Below are 17,461 nucleotides of genomic sequence, written 5' to 3' on the forward strand. Positions count from 1 at the left end.
TAAAACCCGCCAGGTTTGGATTCGGGTTCGGATTTTAATTTAACTTTCGGATTCGGATTCGGATTCGGGTTTTTGAAAATCCGATCCAAACCCGACCGGTTGACATATCTAAAAAAGAAGAAAAGGAATATAAATATGTTCACCGTGTTTGAACACGGTGAATGATTTATTGTGTTCAACTTAACACACTGGCCCCAGTCCTGCCTGCGTGGCGCTAACATGGCGCTTACGTGGCAGGGGCAAGACTATTTTTGCAAATTAAATTTTGACAAGACTATTTTTAAAATAAAATTTTTTCAGGAAGCCATTTGCAAAAAAAAGCCGTATAAAAAGAGTATGGTGGGACTTTTGGGTTGACTAATAATAACAGTTCGACTATAGAATGACAAAATCAATTTGATATGAAACTCTTTAAGGCCAAAAGCACAAAAATCATGAAATTGTAGGTAAGTTACTTAAGTAATAATCCATGCCCTCAACATCTCAAGCAAATCTCTAGAGTTACATATTTACATTGCAAGAGTTTAAGCCCAAGATGTTGATTTATGAGGTAACAACGGCCAACAGTAGGGATGTTCCTGCTGGGTAATACAAACGCACGGCAGATACAGAACAGAAAAATGAGAAAAAATAAAGGAAAAAACACACACACACACACACACAAAGAAGGGCCTCATAGAGTGTATGTATATTTTGGTGCTGTGTTGCCTTGTAAGTGATGAATCGGAGTACGCCAATTCTGATAAGGAGAGGTTATGCTTGTATTATGCAGCTGGACGTCGAGGTTGGAAATTGGAAATATGTACTATAAACAACCAAAATCTCAACCACCCCGCAATTTGATCTCATTGTGATCACGTGACGCATCACAGCCACCTATCCTGATTTTCAGATCCTGTACAAATATGTTCGAGAATCCTGCAAGAGATTTTGCTTTGTGCACGAGTATTGACCTAAGATTTTTCAGCCTTCGATGGGGATGAATTCTTTGATGTTCTCCCGCTCTTTAGAAGGACATCGTAGTTCATAGATGCCAGTTGTGACAGGTTCTGTAAACATGAAATAACAACTCAAGATGAGCTTATAAGAAAAGAATTATACTATTTAGTTCAAAATGAGCATACAAGAATTACACTATTTAGTCAAAGGTTTAGACCCCAATTATGTGTGTAATGAATTATGTATGAAGTTGAAAATAGGAAAGAGTTTGTGTTAATGAATATAGCTACCAATTTTACGATACAAAAAAGCTTACAGTAAAGATTGTAACAGAAAAGGAAAAAAGAAGAAGAAGAAGAAGAATTCTAACATTAATATGCAAGAAATAGTTTACCTTAAAGGAGAAATCGATTGAAGAAAGATCAACACAATAGTGGGAGTCGAATTCGGCTAACTCACTATTTTCCTCCATCTGAAGATTTGAGTGAACAAAGCATGAGAATGGGCTGGCAACTAAGTTTAAACAAGTAAAAGAAATCTACAAAGATAACGCACCACTTTCTTCTCATGGAAAAACTGGTTTTAACAAAAAAGTGCAACACACAAGCCAGTGATTAGAAGGCAATAAAAAAAGAGCAAAACTCCTAAACAAACGAGAGGTAGTTGCTACTCTGTATATATAGAGAGAGAGAGTTGAGCTAGAATACTATCGATAGCAAACAGGCTCCGTTGCCACCCATTTGTTTTCGATGATGGAGCCTCCAAATCGACAATCAGCACCGTTAAACATGATCTATATCACTTGAAGTGTTTAGAAATCAAATTTCATACATTTCTGATATTGTTCTCTTATCCATTGAGTGGACACAAAAATGAACGGCTGAAAATGAATATTCTTTAAAAAATGATGATAGGAGTTTTGTAATCAAGATCAAGAGTATAGATCTTCTTTTATATAGTTTAAAGAATTTTCTAACAAAAAATCAATTGGTTTGAATATCTTTACGCCGTTAAACGAGAAAACGCCTCATATTGACCATTAAAATTACAAATTTTGAAACCCTTTGATCATTAGGCAATTGATGTCGAAAAAATTTAAAATTAAATTTCTAAACACTTCAACTAGTACAGATCATGCTCAACGGTACCGATCGTCAATTTGAAGGCTCTACCATTGAAAACAAATGGGTGGCAACGGAACCCGTTTGCTACCGATAGTATTCTAGCTCAACTCTATATATATATATATATATAATTGCTTCTAGTACTGTAGAGATTAGGTTAGTGCAAAAATTTAGAGTAGCTACAAGTAAATATCTGAAAACACGATTGAAGTATAAGGTAGGCCTACTAAGAATTTTAGGATATCTATGGAAACTGGTTTCATATTCATCAAACATAAATTAAGATCATACTTACAGTTGTGCCAACGCTGCTAGTATTTGAGCTAGAATTAGTAGCATCAGAAGCACAATCACTAGAATTTTCTTCATCAGGAGTTCGGGGGACACTATTTGGGTACCGTGACATGAAGTAGCTTGTATCATCTTCACTGTCAGGATGTGGGACAAATGCAGCCTAAAACCAAAGACCACATAAATTGTTGTAAAATCTCAAAAAGAGAGAGAGAGAGAGAGAGAGAGAGAAAACGACTACAATATCTATATATTTCTTATTTCTTTTTAATGAAAGGAAGTATGAATAAATTGCCATGTTTATTTAAGTTGCAATTCATTTCATACTTGAGCTTGTTCTTCCACAGAAGTTTCAGACATAAGGTCTGCTGGAAGGTCCCACCATTATTTAGCACTAGAAGAGTGGTGCTTTAAGGCAACTTCGGATTTGTTTGGATCTCTAAAGCTTCAAAGTGGTTGTCTTAGGGGAAGCATTACCAAATTTGGTCCTAATTTGATCATGTGTCGTAACTTGGTCATGTCTGCACCACTGCAGGAACACATGAACATACATTCTTGGTAGGCTTGTTTCCTACGATGTTCATTTATAATTTAAGTTGTACCTTCTGCGAAGCAAGGTCGCCCCAGTGAACTTTGTTGAAGAATGGGTGTGCCTTTACCTGTATGTCGGTTTGACAATATAAGATGGAGAACCCACAAAGTTAAGTAACATTTAGAGAAATCTAGGTGTACTCAGAGTCATATTAAATATATAATACAACCTCTGATGCCCCGTTAGCTCCAAGACGGCGATCTTGATCTTGACAAAGCAATCTGTAGGAAGTAAAAGACCTTGTTAAATTATCCTACACCTCATAATTTGGTGAACACATAATTGTGAATGACAGAGGACCAAAAGCACCTTTTACTATTTTACATGCGGAAGGGATTTCTTTTTTATCATTTCGAAATGCAAGGACTGCTACAACGAGAACTCAATTTCTTCTACCACATTTATGCTTTTGTTAGACTTGAGTATGGGTGCAAAATGCAAGTGGGACATTTGGATTGAAGTAAAGAAAGCAGTAGAAACTTGTTGGTGTGACCGTGTAATAGAAAGTTATGGTTGCATACTTCTGTCTGTGTTAAACCGGCCAAACCATTTTTCCTTCTATTTTGTCTTCTTCTTTTTTTTTTTGTAAGTTCTGTTTCTCTGTTTCATCTCTTTGCTGATTTTACATTATAACCAACCACAGGTGTATGCGCAGACTTTAGTTATTCTGCACAGCAGGCTTCAAAGGTATCATAAAAAAGTCAATGCCCTGAGTACAAAGTGAAGTTCTCCGGTAAAATCTAAAGGTATACTCAGGCTAGGAATCCGACGATTGCAAACAAACCTGTCAATTAAGTCTTTGGCCTCATATGACATGTCATCGGGAACAGCAGGCCATGGGATTTTCCTATTCAAAATGTTGTCAAAGATAATCTGCACAAACATAAAACAACTACTGTTCTTATTAAACATTAAAATATAGCTTCCTATCACTATCCCTATCTGTATTTTGCAGCAACACTAATTAATAACTTAAATATCTTAATAAACTAAAAGTACTCTCTTTGCAAGTACAAGTGATACAAAGCCTAATTTCGAAGAAAAGACTGTTATCTGGTCAAAAATACGTAGTTCATTTCCTCCTTGGTTGGAATGCTTTGAAGATTTTCAGATGGTTGGGATCATTTACAATCCTATTTCAGTTGTCCAATATTCCATTGCATATGCAGCTATAATAAGGAATCTTGAGGTAAAGGACCGATCTTACATCAATTTTGTTTCTTACCTAGGGGTTTTATTGAAGTTTTATATATATATATATATATATATATATATATATATATATAGAGTGCGGCTAGGATGCTTATGGAAGCACGGAGGGCTCCGTGCTTCCACTTCGTTTTCGATGTTCGGACTTTCGAATCGATGATCAGCTCCATTAGACTTGATCTAGAGTATTTGAAGTATCTAGAAAATAAATTTTGCGATTTCTCGATATCATTTGCCTAGTGATCGAAGTGGCTCAAAATCAACGGCTGAAAATAAAAATCTTACAAAATATGATGACATGACATTAAGAGCGTGTTTGGTTCGCTTCTTTTTCACCATGGAATCAGAATAGGAATGGGTTAATCCGTTTGTGGGTGTTTGGTACGTGGGAGTCCCATTTCGATTCCGATTCCCGAATGGAATGGGAGTCTCCCAGTCCCAATCACCTCTTTTTTCAATCCGGCCTAGGAGGCCGGATTGGAAATTGAATCTGGACGAAATGGATATTTATTCGAATTAAATTTATTTTTTCAACTTTTTTAATTAAAATATGAATTAAAATTTAAAAATTAAATATATAATTTTAAATTTTAATTTGAACTTAAATTAAAAATTAAAATTTAATTAAGTATTTCGAATCTAACTTATGAATTTGAATTTAAATTAAATTTTAATTTATATAAAGTTTTTATTCAAATTTTATTTCAAATTTAAATAAAATTTAAATTGTAATTTTAAGTTTGAAATTGAATAAATCAAAATTTAGTTTCATATTTTGAATTATCCACTCAACTTCAAAGTTTAATTTTTTTAAAAAAAATAGATTTAAAATTTTGACATTATTTCAAAATTTGATTTTTAATATTTAATTTTTAATTTGAATTTAAATTAATATATTATAAAGATAATGTTAGTATATTAATTTAATTACGTTTTTATATCCACCTGAACCAAAACACGACAAGGGAATGATTTATTCCGATTCCGATTCAGGTGATGAACCAAACAGAATTAAGTAATGAGTTATTCTGATTCCGATTCTAGTTTATTTTGATTCCGATTCCGATGCCGACTCCGACTTCAAACCAAACACGCTCTAAAATTTTAGATCAAAGTTATTGATCTTGTTTTATATGGTATAAGAATTTTCTATCAAATTTCATGTGATTTGAATATTTCTACACCGTTAAACTTGCACATGGCTCACTACGGCCATTAAATTATTGATTTTGAACCCCTTCGATCACTAGGCAAATGATATCGAAAATCACAAAATTTATTTCCTAGGTACTTCAAATACTCTAGATCAACTCTAACGGAGCCGATCGTCAATTCGAAAGTCCGAACATCGAAAACAACTTGGAAACACGGAGGGCTCCGTGCTTCCATAAGCATACCAGCCCACTCTCTCTCTCTCTCTCTCTCTCTCTCATATATATATATATATATATATAGAATTAGGCTACTATACATCTATAGTACCGAAGCTCCGGTACTATAGTCTTATTTTCGATCTTAGGGTGTTCAAATTAACGATCCACACCGTTAAAATGATCTAGGGTATATAAGTTCTTAGGAATAAATTTTAGTTTTTTTGACATCGTTTACTTAGTAAATAAATTATGTCAAAATGGATGGTGGAAATTGAATAATCTTTAAAATTTGAGCATAGGCTTTTAAATTCAAGATCAAGAATGTTAACCTTAATCTAGATAGTTTAAAGTATTTTCTATCAAAATTTGAAGAAATTTAGATTCTTCTACACCGTTAAACTCCAAACTCGCCATAGCAGCCATTGAAAATTGACAATTTTGAAATGGTTTGATCATAAAGTAAACTATGTCGAAAAAATATAAAATTTATTTCTAAAAACTTTAAATATCCTAGATTAGTCTTAACGGTGTGGATCGTTGATTTGAACACCCTAAGATCGAAAACGGGAATATAGTACCGGAGCCCCGGTACTATAGATAGTATAAGAGACTATCTATATATATATATATATATATATATATATATATATATATATATATAGAGAGAGAGAGAGAGAGAGAGAGAGTCCGGCTACTATACTTTTATGAGTACGATGGACTTCGTACTCATAAGTTGTTTTCAATGATAGAGCTTTCGAATCGACGATCCATACCGTTAAACATTATCTAGAGTATTTAAAACTTCTAGAAATTAAATTTTATAATTTTTCGATATCATTTACCCTATGATCAAAAGCTCACAAAATTGACAATTTTTAACGATCGGTATGGAATATTTGCTAGTTTAATGGTGTAAAAGAATCGGAATAGGTTGAATTTTTGATAGAAAATTCTATTCACTATCTAAATAAAGATCAATAACTCCGATCTTAAATTGAAAGATCCGATCATCCATTTTTAGGATGTCGTTCGATTTTGACTGTTCATTTTATACCCGATTGATGGACTTTGTAATGATTTCGAAAAATTACGAAATTTATTTTCTAGAAATTTCAAATACTCTAGATCATGTTTAACGGTGTGGATCGTCGATTCGAAAACCCTAACATCAAAAATAACTTATGAGTACGATGGGCTCTATACTCATAATAGTATAGTAGCCCTACTCTATATATATATATATATATAGTTGAGCTGGAATGCTATCGATAGCAAACGGCCTCCGTTGCCACCCATTTGTTTTCGATGATAGAGCCTCCAAATCGACGATCGGCACCGTTGAAAATGATCTACACCACTTGAAGTATTTAGAAATCAAATTTCATTCTTTTCCAATATGTTCTCTTGTCCATCAAGTGGGCGTAAAAATGAACGGCTGAAAATGAATATCCTCTAAAAAGTGATGATAGAAATTTTATAATCAAGATCGAGAGTATAGATCTTGTTCTAAATAGTTTAAAGAATTTTCTAACGAAAATTCAATTGATTTAGATAGTTTTACACCGTTAAACGAGAAAACGCCTCATATCTACCATTAAAATTACAAATTTTGAAACCCTTTGATCATTAGGCTAATGATGTCGAAAAGATTTGAAATTTGATTTCTAGACACTTTAAGTGGTATAGATCATGTTCAACGGTGCTGATCGTCGATTTGGAGGCATCATCATCGAAAACAAATGGGTGGCAACGGAGTCCGTTTGCTATCGATAGCATTCCAGCTCAACTCTCTCTCTCTCTCTCTCTCTCTCTCTATATATATATATATATCAACTAAACTAATCTTTTTGCAAATAAATTTTGTAGTTTATGAAAAGAGTTAATTGTAAGCTTTTTTTCACAGAATGCTTATCCGTTCTTCATGAAGCCTTCTCAATTTCAAGACCTGCTCCAGCTAATCTAATATTATTAGGGAATAGCATTGGTAGTAGATGATGTCAAAGGTAACCACATCATGAATACTCACTACGACAAGATATAGCATATAACCAGTAAATTAGACGAAAAAAGTTGGGGAATCAAGAAGAAACCTCAGGAAGCCTAGCTGTGAACGGTGGGATACCAGTTATAAGCTCAAACAATATAATCCCAACAGACCACCAGTCTGCAGCATAACCTGAAAAAGAACACAAGCAGGAAGGTGATATTGCCATCACACGAAACAAACACGAAACAAACATCGAAGCTTCAAAAAACGAAATTGACAAACCATGTGCAGTTCCAAGAAGAATTTCAGGGGCTAAATAGTCTGGTGTCCCAACAGCAGAACGTCGATTTCTTTTCTGCCTTCCATTAGCATTTGCCGGACTATCATGCTGATTCTGAGGATCTGGTATGATGGAACTAGTTGTCCTAGATCTATTTAAGTGAATTGCACTATCAATCAGGCCAATCTTTGATAGTCCAAAATCTGTTAGCTGTTATAAGATAGTGTTAGTATTTGCTATCAAAAAGAAAAATAAAAAAAAAAAACCCAAGCAATAAAGTTAAAAAAAAGTATTAAGAAAATAGGAAATTCTCGACAGAGATAGTAAAACATAGATAGAGGTGACAAAATTATAAGCAAAGGGAAAAAAGAATCTGTGCTTCACAAACAGAATTTCTAAATGAACTGTAAAGCAGGCAAATCATAAATTCATGGTATCTCAAACAGCTAGAAGCATTCACAATCATACATAAGGGAACCAATATTTCATAGCTTGTCAAATAGAAATATAGCAATGATAAAAATAGCAAGAGGTTCATGATTTTCATGCTAAGAACAATTCATTGCAGAAGCACCATATCTGGTTCAAGACCCACTAATTTAATCAATCACAAGTTGAAAATAGTTGCTGATGTACCCATCTTACTGCCTTGACCTTGTGAGTAGATCCATCGGAACTATAAATCTTTGAATCTCTACTTATTTTCATTTTGCATTTATTTCCAAAAGATAAAAATTTATGGAGACCACCTCACTTACAGGGCATTCTGAAATTGGCCCCTCAACTTTCTGACAAAATTCCAGAAGCAAACGCAAATTTGCCTCGAGTTCAAGAAATAATTGAAGCTACACACTTGCCATCAGATTAGTCGGCCGAAAAGCCATATGAAATTTCAACAGGTCGACAAGATGAGATATCTACGACGAATTCTAATCCTCTCTTCGACTCTCAAAGAATCCCCTAGTGTTTTTCCCATTGCCCCCATTGTCAAACAAAAAGATTTCAATTATTTAATCGGAGTTACAGATTGCACTAAAGCCGCCTGATGTACAAGATGAAGACTTGACGATTAACAGAGATCTGTCAATTCTTTCCTTGGGATTCAAGCTATAGAAGCATGCAACTACTGATTTAGTGAATATGAAGGCAAAGGTGATTATACTTGCCAGACTCGAATAATACAACCAATTCCTGAGCACTCAAAGAAAATCAACATAAAACTAGATTGGCAAAAGGTTCGATTGATTGCACTGTGCAATCCTTTAGACTCTGGTGAATAGCTCCATTGGTAACTCCTGCTTGACTAACCAAACCTTGCGACCCTAAGAATTCAACAACTGACTGAACATTACAAGCCTTTACTGTTGGGTACCAAACTCTGAATGGTTCACTATCTTTTCAACAAATTGATAGTTTAGGTGTTTAAACTTGCATGCAATTGCTAATAAGAATGATGGAATGAAGTTATAAAATGTTTCCCAATCTCAGAATCTATTCAAAAGCAATTCACCTTATGCGCAGGCTTGGGAGATATATTGTCAAGAACCATTAAGAGTTCATTTCTCTAGTGATGTATTTCACTATCATGAGAGCAATTACTGGATGCTCTGGGCAAGCTTCTAGTACATGAACTTGAGGATATTTACAGGCACTGCTGGAAGAGCAAAAACAACAAGAAATAAAAAGCTTATGGTTGACAGTTAACTACATTCTAGACTTACGACTAGTGCATGAACTAGCCAATGACAAAAGCACCTGCTTCACCTATTAAGAGTCAGATGACAAGCCATCATAACCTTATGACTGATTGCTCAATACTTTCCATGATTTTATGAAGTACAATCATAGTAAGTCCTCTAAAGTTACAAATGAACAATAAACATTCGTAACTTGCTAATCCAACAAAAGCCTCAAGTTTCTAAGTCAAACCTTAATGTGGCCATCAGGAGCAATAAGTATGTTGTCTGGCTTGAGGTCACGATGAATGATCCCAAGCGAATGAAGATATTCCAAAGCAAGAACCTAGTATAGGAAAAGTAGTATATCAAAAGGTAGCATTTGACAAATTTAAATAAATTGTATATGCTTCATTCTAGACATACCAGCTCAGCAATATATATGCGAGCTATCCCTTCCTCCAAGCAACGAACTTTTCTAAGTAGAGAATATAAATCACCTCCATTGAGATATTCCATTACTAAATAAAGATTATCTTGGCAAGTAAATGAGTAAAAGAAACGAACCTGCAATAGAAAAAGAAAAGCAAAAGGTTGATGCTTTTGCCAAAAGCAAATAATGTAATGCGGACACTAATATTAGTAGAAATTATAACATTAGTAACATAAATATATGGAGACAAACAAATGCAGTACAAATTATAACTCAATTTTGTTTAACTGCTTGGAGTATGGGACAGAAACAAAACATCGAAATCAGTACAGAGCTAAAATGAAATAAAGTCATTACTGTAATGAAGAAAAAGGAAACTCAAAAAATAAATCTTGCAAGCAAGAAGAAAATTTATGACAAGTGCCGCTGTCTACAAAAAAAAAAAAGAAGAATTTTCAAAATTTATGTTAAAACAAAGCAACAAGTAATAAAGCTTGAACTATACCACAAAAGGATTTCTGACAGTAATCAGAATATTCCGCTCTGCCAATATGCGTTCAGCATCATTTTTCCGTATCATATCCAATTTCTTGAGTACCTGAACCACCATAGAAAATCATAAACTCTCCATGTCAGATCTGCTCTATAATTCTGTGAGTACGTTGCCTGCTGTCTATAGAGTTTTCACTAGTCAGAGAATTGCACTTGCAAACCAGTAAAGTTACTAGCAAAGCTTTAGCTCGACAACAAGAGTCACAATACATGGAACTGGAAATCTGTGTGTTCGGTTGAAAAACAAAGGTGTTATTCTTCAGACCATGAATGCAATTGAGCTCGTTATCCAGAAATTTTTTTTTTCACAATACATGTTTAGTGGCAATGGTATCCAGAACTATTTTAAAGCATCAGATGAGGGAAATCTAAAGCACCACAATTGGTTATGCAAAGAGAGTAAGAGCCAGGATTTAGTACCTTTAGCAAGGTACTTGCTTAAAAATTCCAGCTTCTGTTACTCTACTACATGGATAATTATACCTTGGAAGGCCTAAAAAACTACTGATATTGACTAAAAAGTACATAATGAATGGAAGCTAAGAATGAAAGTGATTCTAAGAAACTCACGTAAAAAAAATTCAAATACAGTGGTAAGCAATAGGCAACTTCAAGCAGTTGACCTGTGTAAGAGAATAAACAGTCAATCATTTTGCAGAGTCCCATTGACCGGTTGCTTGTCCAGCTCAGCAGCTGACACTGCATTGAGTAATGTATTGAGCAGCCAGATGATCCTCCCATATAGTGCTATCTTAATTCTGCTAAGTAGTTATGTTTCTTATATATATGAATATCAATGTGCCTTAACATATCTTGTATTACAATAAGACAAACAATCCTGTTTAACTCAGGTCACACAATACCACACTAAAAGGTGAACCCAGTAAGGATTTTCTTAACATATGAAAAGTGAGACTCTTTTGAAGACATTGCTGGAGGATTTTAACCAAAGTGCCTATTATATTAAGAAGATCTGGAGATTTCAAATACACACAACTGCATAATGGTCAACAACATCCTCATCTTTGGCTCCAATTTCCAATATTATAATAGATCTTCTCATGAATTATCTATAAGCTTATATAGTGCCAAGTTCATGTATGGCTCAGACAAAGTCCGAATAGGTCAGAACTTCATATAAAGCCACTTTGGCAGCCTGCACTTATCCTCCGATAGTCAGACTGCTTTTGATTCTTATAGTTGAAAAAGGAAGAGAGATAAAATTATAATATTTAAACCTTTGATGAATTCTATATTGCAATGCTGTTGATTTAATACATAGCAACAGTCTGACACAAAACAAAGACCATAATAAAAGTTGATAAACAACTCTTTAATATGTACCTTTATAGCAAATAAATCTCCAGTTGTCCGCTTTCGTGCAAGAAAGACTTTGCCATAAGCTCCTCTACTGATTGGTTTGATGATATCAAAATCTTCAATACTTGTCCTTTCCTTGCGCGAGGAATGTAAAGGAGCTAATAAACATGGAGATCCATTCAAAATATGAGATCCTCTGCTTTGTTCACTTTGAAGCATACTTCTGTAGCAGATAGTATCCGCCATTCTCATAGCCAGCTGATATTTATTCCTAGATCCTCAGAATGAAATTAGACAAATCAAAATTAGCAAGTATTCTTGTTGATATAACTGAAATAGGCCTCTACTACCAAACTTGAAAGGACCACGAAACTTGGGATATCAGAAACAAAAGCTTACTTCAGCAACTTCATAATTCGGCCTCCAAATGTATCTACCACTAAAGCCTTAAGCTTCTCTTGTCGTAGAATTTGCAGCAAAATATGTAACCATATATCCAAACACCCCGCAGCTCCCTCTATCGCACAATCAGTATGTGCAATTCTACGAGCTAAATCAGCCAACTCATTCATCTGCAAACAAGATAAACACAAAAACGTCAAATCTCATAGTCCATGAGCTATGAAAAATAGTAGGCTTCATGATAGAGAAAAATATACTGCAAGAGTTTGAATTATGAAAAGAGAAGGTAATACATCTGGTGCAAAAGTGCCAAATAGATGCAGGCACCTTTGGCTTCTTTCCACAGTTTCATTCAAAAAACTGAGTAGAAAAACTCATCAAACAAATTATGTGCAAAGCAATGACACAATAAACCAAGATGGAACAAATTAGTGCGCTAGTAATGTAAGGTTAAACAAGGTGGAAGTGTCATTTTAATAGAACAAAATGAACTTATCAAATTATTAATATCAAAAGATCAGGTCAGGGATAAATTTATAAATATGATTCCCCATCCTTGTTTTACGCCATGAAAGAAGTTACTCAAATCAACCTACTGTCTTTCCAAATATATCATTATTATTAGCAGCTTTGCAATTTGGCCAGTAGAAATTGGACATTATCAAGATACTAGGCAATTTGCCTGATGCACGGCCCCACATTAGTATGTGCTGACATGGGATGGAGAAGCCTGGCACAAAATAAGTCTGCTGTGCTGAGCTGCACTTCCTAGTCCGCCACGTAGCCTTTGGCACGGACGGGTCCAAGCTGCGCCATGCTAACTCTTTTGTGGTCTAGTTGAAATCGAAAGTCGCCAAATTGCAAGCATTTCGTTTTCTTATTTTAAAAATTATTTAAAGTTATTGTAATCTTATCTTAAATATTTTTTAAACACTAGTTTATAAAGAGTTTATTGTTATTCATAGTTTATAAAGTATTTATTGTTATTTATGCAGCAAATAAATTTTAGATGAATTTTTTATAGAAAATTATTCAAAATCTTAGTAGTTCAAATTATATTTGACAAAAAATAATAAAAAGTGCTAAAAATTAAACCAAAAAGTCATCATGGACCATGCTGGCATAGTAAGAATGGCACTAAATAGGCTGTGCAGTGGGTTTCTGCGAACCATTCTAATTGCAGAGCCTAGCATGGCCTAAGGCCAGGATAGATTGGGGTAGCCCACAAGCCACATGGCCTGTATTACAGGCCTAGCCGATGCATAGATACTAGCCCTAAACAAAATACAAGAAAAAAATCCATCAGCATCTCCTGATTATGCAAAAGGCAATAAAACTACCAAACTAAGATCGACCTGAATTTCGCTATTACTTAGTTCTAGAACACATTTTTAACAACGCGTCTTCAGTCATGTGCCTATGAGGCCAGAGTCTTCCAAGCTGGCACTGCTCTCCTCTCAAAAGAAGGGTCGGTATTGCATCTTGGGGTACCTTTCAACTTTTAAGAATATGAAACAGTTAACTTTTATTGTAGCAGTCCCTCTTTTTACATCTACACAAACATGCATATGTGAGAAGCCCAAATACTTATGCATGAAACTATACGGAACACTTAAACTTCCACAGCTGAGATTTATTGGATCCAAAGTGACATGGATAGCAAACTAAAAAGACTAACCCATCAAAATGTCAGACAATCACCTTAATAAACCAGCACAGCCTTCTGATCGATGTACCGGTCTGTCCTTTATGGTAATTATTAGATTTTTTTTTCAACATAAAATGTGGTCATAGTTCAGAACTTTTAACTCATCGAAAATAGCTAAAATGAGGATCTCACCTGATTCACATCCTCATGCTGGGATGGATTGCTGTGCTCTAACCAAAACAAGTCAAAGTGACCTGCATTTGGAGTGTTTATTGATGAAGCAGGAGTTAGGCTACCACTGGTACAAGTGAGATTCAACTCCCCTAGTTTTATTGCTGCTAGGCTTTTTATACTATTAGTGCATGCAATGTGCGAATCATCTAGGTAAGCAGTATCCATCTGATGCAAATCTTCGAACATCCCTTCAGCACCTTTAGTGTGCCACTCTTGTGCTTTAGGTAATTGACCTTCATATTCAAGAGTAAGGCTAGCATTTTGTACTCTTGAATTCTCAGGACTGCTGCATAATTCACCCAAAATTGTGTTATATGACTCCACAATTTGTTCCAATAAGTCTGCAATCTTTACTAGCTGCTCATCCACATCTAGACCTTCTGAAACACACTTTTCAGCATAAGCACAAATGTATGAATGGGATTCCAAATGAGAAGCTGGAACGTTCTCCTCGCATATCCTGCATATTACCATATCTAACCCTTCATGATATCCTTCTTGGTCGTGAAATAGATACGTAGTATACTGAATTTTCTGTGTCCAAGGAGAACTGAAATTTTCAAAGCGTCCTGTCGAACAAATAGGAGTCTGAAACATCAAATAAGGAACAAAGTGTTACTTCTGCACAAACTGAGAAAACATTAAAACATGCACAAAGTGGGCCAAGTGAGAAGTACCTCAGTTTGCTCCTTTATCTCATGTCTGTAGAGGTCTGGCCGCTCTGCAATGTTATTTAAACCAATCTCAGCATTCGCAGAACTATCAACCCATTTCATTTCAACATTAGGAACACTTTCCAGGCATCGTCTGAATTTTTCAAGGGAATTCACATTCATTTCCCCCCCATCTTTGTGAAGTTGCAAAAGCCTATTACATCGTGTTAAGATATATAACATACGTGTTACGAGTTTTTTCACAAGAACTGATTGGGATTGCTGCCTCATTTCAGTAAGAACCTGAACAATTCTCTCACATTTTTCACGAAACTGAGATAAGGACATCTCTATACACTGCCGTGACAGAATTACTAACTCTTCCGCTGTTATTTGTGCTTCTGATAGCAAGCCCTTTCCCAATGCTTCTAAAACATCCTCTACAAATGCAGCTAGCTCTACATTCACCACTACTTTGGCATCATCAAATTTTGAATTTAGTGATTGCCAAATCTCCTGGATTTAAAATCATTAGAGTTATCGTCACGATATTGCGTCATCCAACGTCAAACAAGAAAAATTTAAAAGGTATCAACAGTACCTTTAGATCGTTGTAGCTGTGTGTTCGGAGACGAGAAAGTGGAATACCACCTCTTGGTCCTAGTTCATATGAAAAGCTTTTCTTCTCATGTGGAGCATTTCTTAGGAAACTGCTTTCTGGCAGTGATAGCTTTCCACTAAAATATCTCCATTTTATAGAACGTATGGATCCCAAATCTTCCTCCCCCTTGAGCATTGTAAAATCTGATTCACGAATCTGCTTCATAGCAATATATTTCATGCATAAAAATTTTGAGCAATGATGTATAAGGCCAACACGACCTCATTAAAAAGCACCAAAAGATCTTTGTGCTTTGTTACCTTAGAGCAGGAAGTAGTACAATGGTCGGCTTTATTAGACTTCTTGGAAGTGCCTTCCGATATAAACCAGTGTGCAATTCCTTCACGAAGTCCTGAATTTAATTAAGTGAACAACACTAATACAGGACTCAAGAAAATATTGGCTCTGACCTCTGTTATCACATCAGAGACATATGCTTTCAGAGCAAGCCAAACTAATTGTAAACGGTGCCAAAAATTACTGAAGTTCAATCAAAACTAATAATCACTTACCGCTCTAGTAAAAATTGTTCCTTAGTCTACAGTAGTCATTGCAATTAAAGTTTAGTTGGTACATGTTCACCACGGGGCAGAAAAAAGAAGGTACGATTGGTCAAGGCATTGGCATGTGAAAAACAGTCCCCTACAGAAAATGAATGAGAGAGTATAGAGTTGACATTTTCTACTGGGTCCGAACCCAAAGGATAAAGCATTTGCATTGAATGGTTCCAATGCATGGGTCACAAAGTCTAGAGCTTCACAATATGTCCCCGTACAAACTCATATCTTAGCTGATGGTATGTTGAGCATTTGCCTAATTCATCAAGTGTTCACAGAATATTTTGGTTGCTTTTCGCTCCCTTAAGTGGCCAAGCAATCTTAAACATTTCATCCTACGGTGTTCTGTGGCATATATACCTTGTTCTTTCAATGGTTGCCCTGGAGATGAGATGCTTACAGTGGTAGCCCTAGTTATTAAGTCACCACCACCTGGGATGACACGGCCATATACTCAAGAGAAAAAAAGGTTGAAGAGTGTTATATCTTTGGTTTATGTGCAAAATTGGGGTTTGCATAATCGCGCTCGAAAACAGGAAAGACCATTCCTGCTTTAAAAACTAAATTCTTGTTTCAGATTGTTGAAAACAGTTAAACAAAAGCAAATCATACAAATATATAGAACACGTTTCGACAACCACCATCTTCACAAAAACTTCAAAATTAATTTACACTCTTTAGTTTGCAACCTTCTAAGTAATTGCGCTCATTCTACTTAAAACGCTCCATTTAACTTTCATCGAGCTGCTTAGTTCTAGACAACTATTAACATTTCAGACGCTTCATAAACATAGCAACCAGAAAAAGAGAAAATTCTTGAGGAATCCAATGGAAATAATTTACCTCTCCAATCTCCTATCCATGATTTGCCGTTGCCATCGATCTTACCGGCCCTGGCCGGAGCCCGAGCTCCGCCGCCGCCCCGATCGCTCTGTGGCGGCGGCGACTCATCCCCGGCGATCCGCCGCGTCCTGATCCGATTAAGCCCCTTTGGAATCCCAACCCCCTTACCTTCTTTCTCCTCCATCGCCATCCAACATCCCCCCCCCTTCAAAAAAAAAACCCTAGAGTCCAATCCCCGTCGCCTAATCCGATCGCCTCTGAGCTAGGGTTTTGGAGATGTCGAGGGCTTGGTCGAAGAGGAGAGAGAGGTGGAAAGAGGGGAAAGAGAGAGGGAGTCAAACGGGTGTAAGAGAGAGAGAGAAGAGAGAGAAAGAGTTCTCTCTCGCCCCCGTGAGCGAGGGAGACGTTCAAAAACATTTCGACTCTATTTTAACCCTCTCTTCTTCTTTTTTTTTTTTTGGCTAAAATGCAAGAAAGCCCCTATACATATCTTATTTTTGCTCTGCACTCTTCTATATTCTAAAAATCTTTATTTAGTCTCTCAAAATAGGGCTTTCTTTGCAAATGGCCTCCTAAAAAAATTTTATTTTAAAAATACCTCCGATAAATTTATAATTACAAAAATAGCCCTACCCCTGCCATGTAGGCGCCACTCGAGCGAGCTAGGTGACTGGTCTGGCAAGTTGA

The 17,461-nt window shown here is 35.7% G+C and overlaps 1 protein-coding gene across 5 annotated transcripts; it reads right to left on the bottom strand.

The window, feature by feature from the left end:
- LOC109721944 (probable serine/threonine protein kinase IRE4) lies at positions 429-17,175 on the bottom strand. 5 transcript variants are annotated; one of them, XM_020249784.1, is made up of 18 exons: positions 16,775-17,175; positions 15,635-15,714; positions 15,315-15,530; positions 14,738-15,229; positions 14,019-14,648; positions 12,176-12,348; positions 11,801-12,047; positions 10,410-10,502; positions 9,898-10,038; positions 9,725-9,817; positions 7,798-8,005; positions 7,619-7,704; positions 3,731-3,819; positions 3,116-3,167; positions 2,957-3,013; positions 2,359-2,517; positions 1,334-1,411; positions 429-1,049 (listed from the first exon to the last, which is right to left on the bottom strand). In XM_020249784.1, the coding sequence occupies exons 1-18, from the start codon at positions 16,962-16,964 to the stop codon at positions 954-956; spliced, it is 3,180 nt and encodes a 1,059-aa protein (XP_020105373.1). In that variant the 5' UTR covers positions 16,965-17,175; the 3' UTR covers positions 429-953. The 5 variants fall into 5 exon arrangements, 4 of the variants coding, with proteins under 4 accessions (XP_020105373.1, XP_020105367.1, XP_020105380.1 ...); XM_020249778.1 differs by having other exon boundaries at positions 15,635-15,726; XM_020249791.1 differs by lacking the exons at positions 9,725-9,817; positions 9,898-10,038 and having other exon boundaries at positions 15,635-15,726.

This window comes from Ananas comosus, linkage group 1 (genome assembly GCF_001540865.1).
Source record: "Ananas comosus cultivar F153 linkage group 1, ASM154086v1, whole genome shotgun sequence".
Classification (NCBI taxonomy): Eukaryota; Viridiplantae; Streptophyta; class Magnoliopsida; order Poales; family Bromeliaceae; genus Ananas; species Ananas comosus.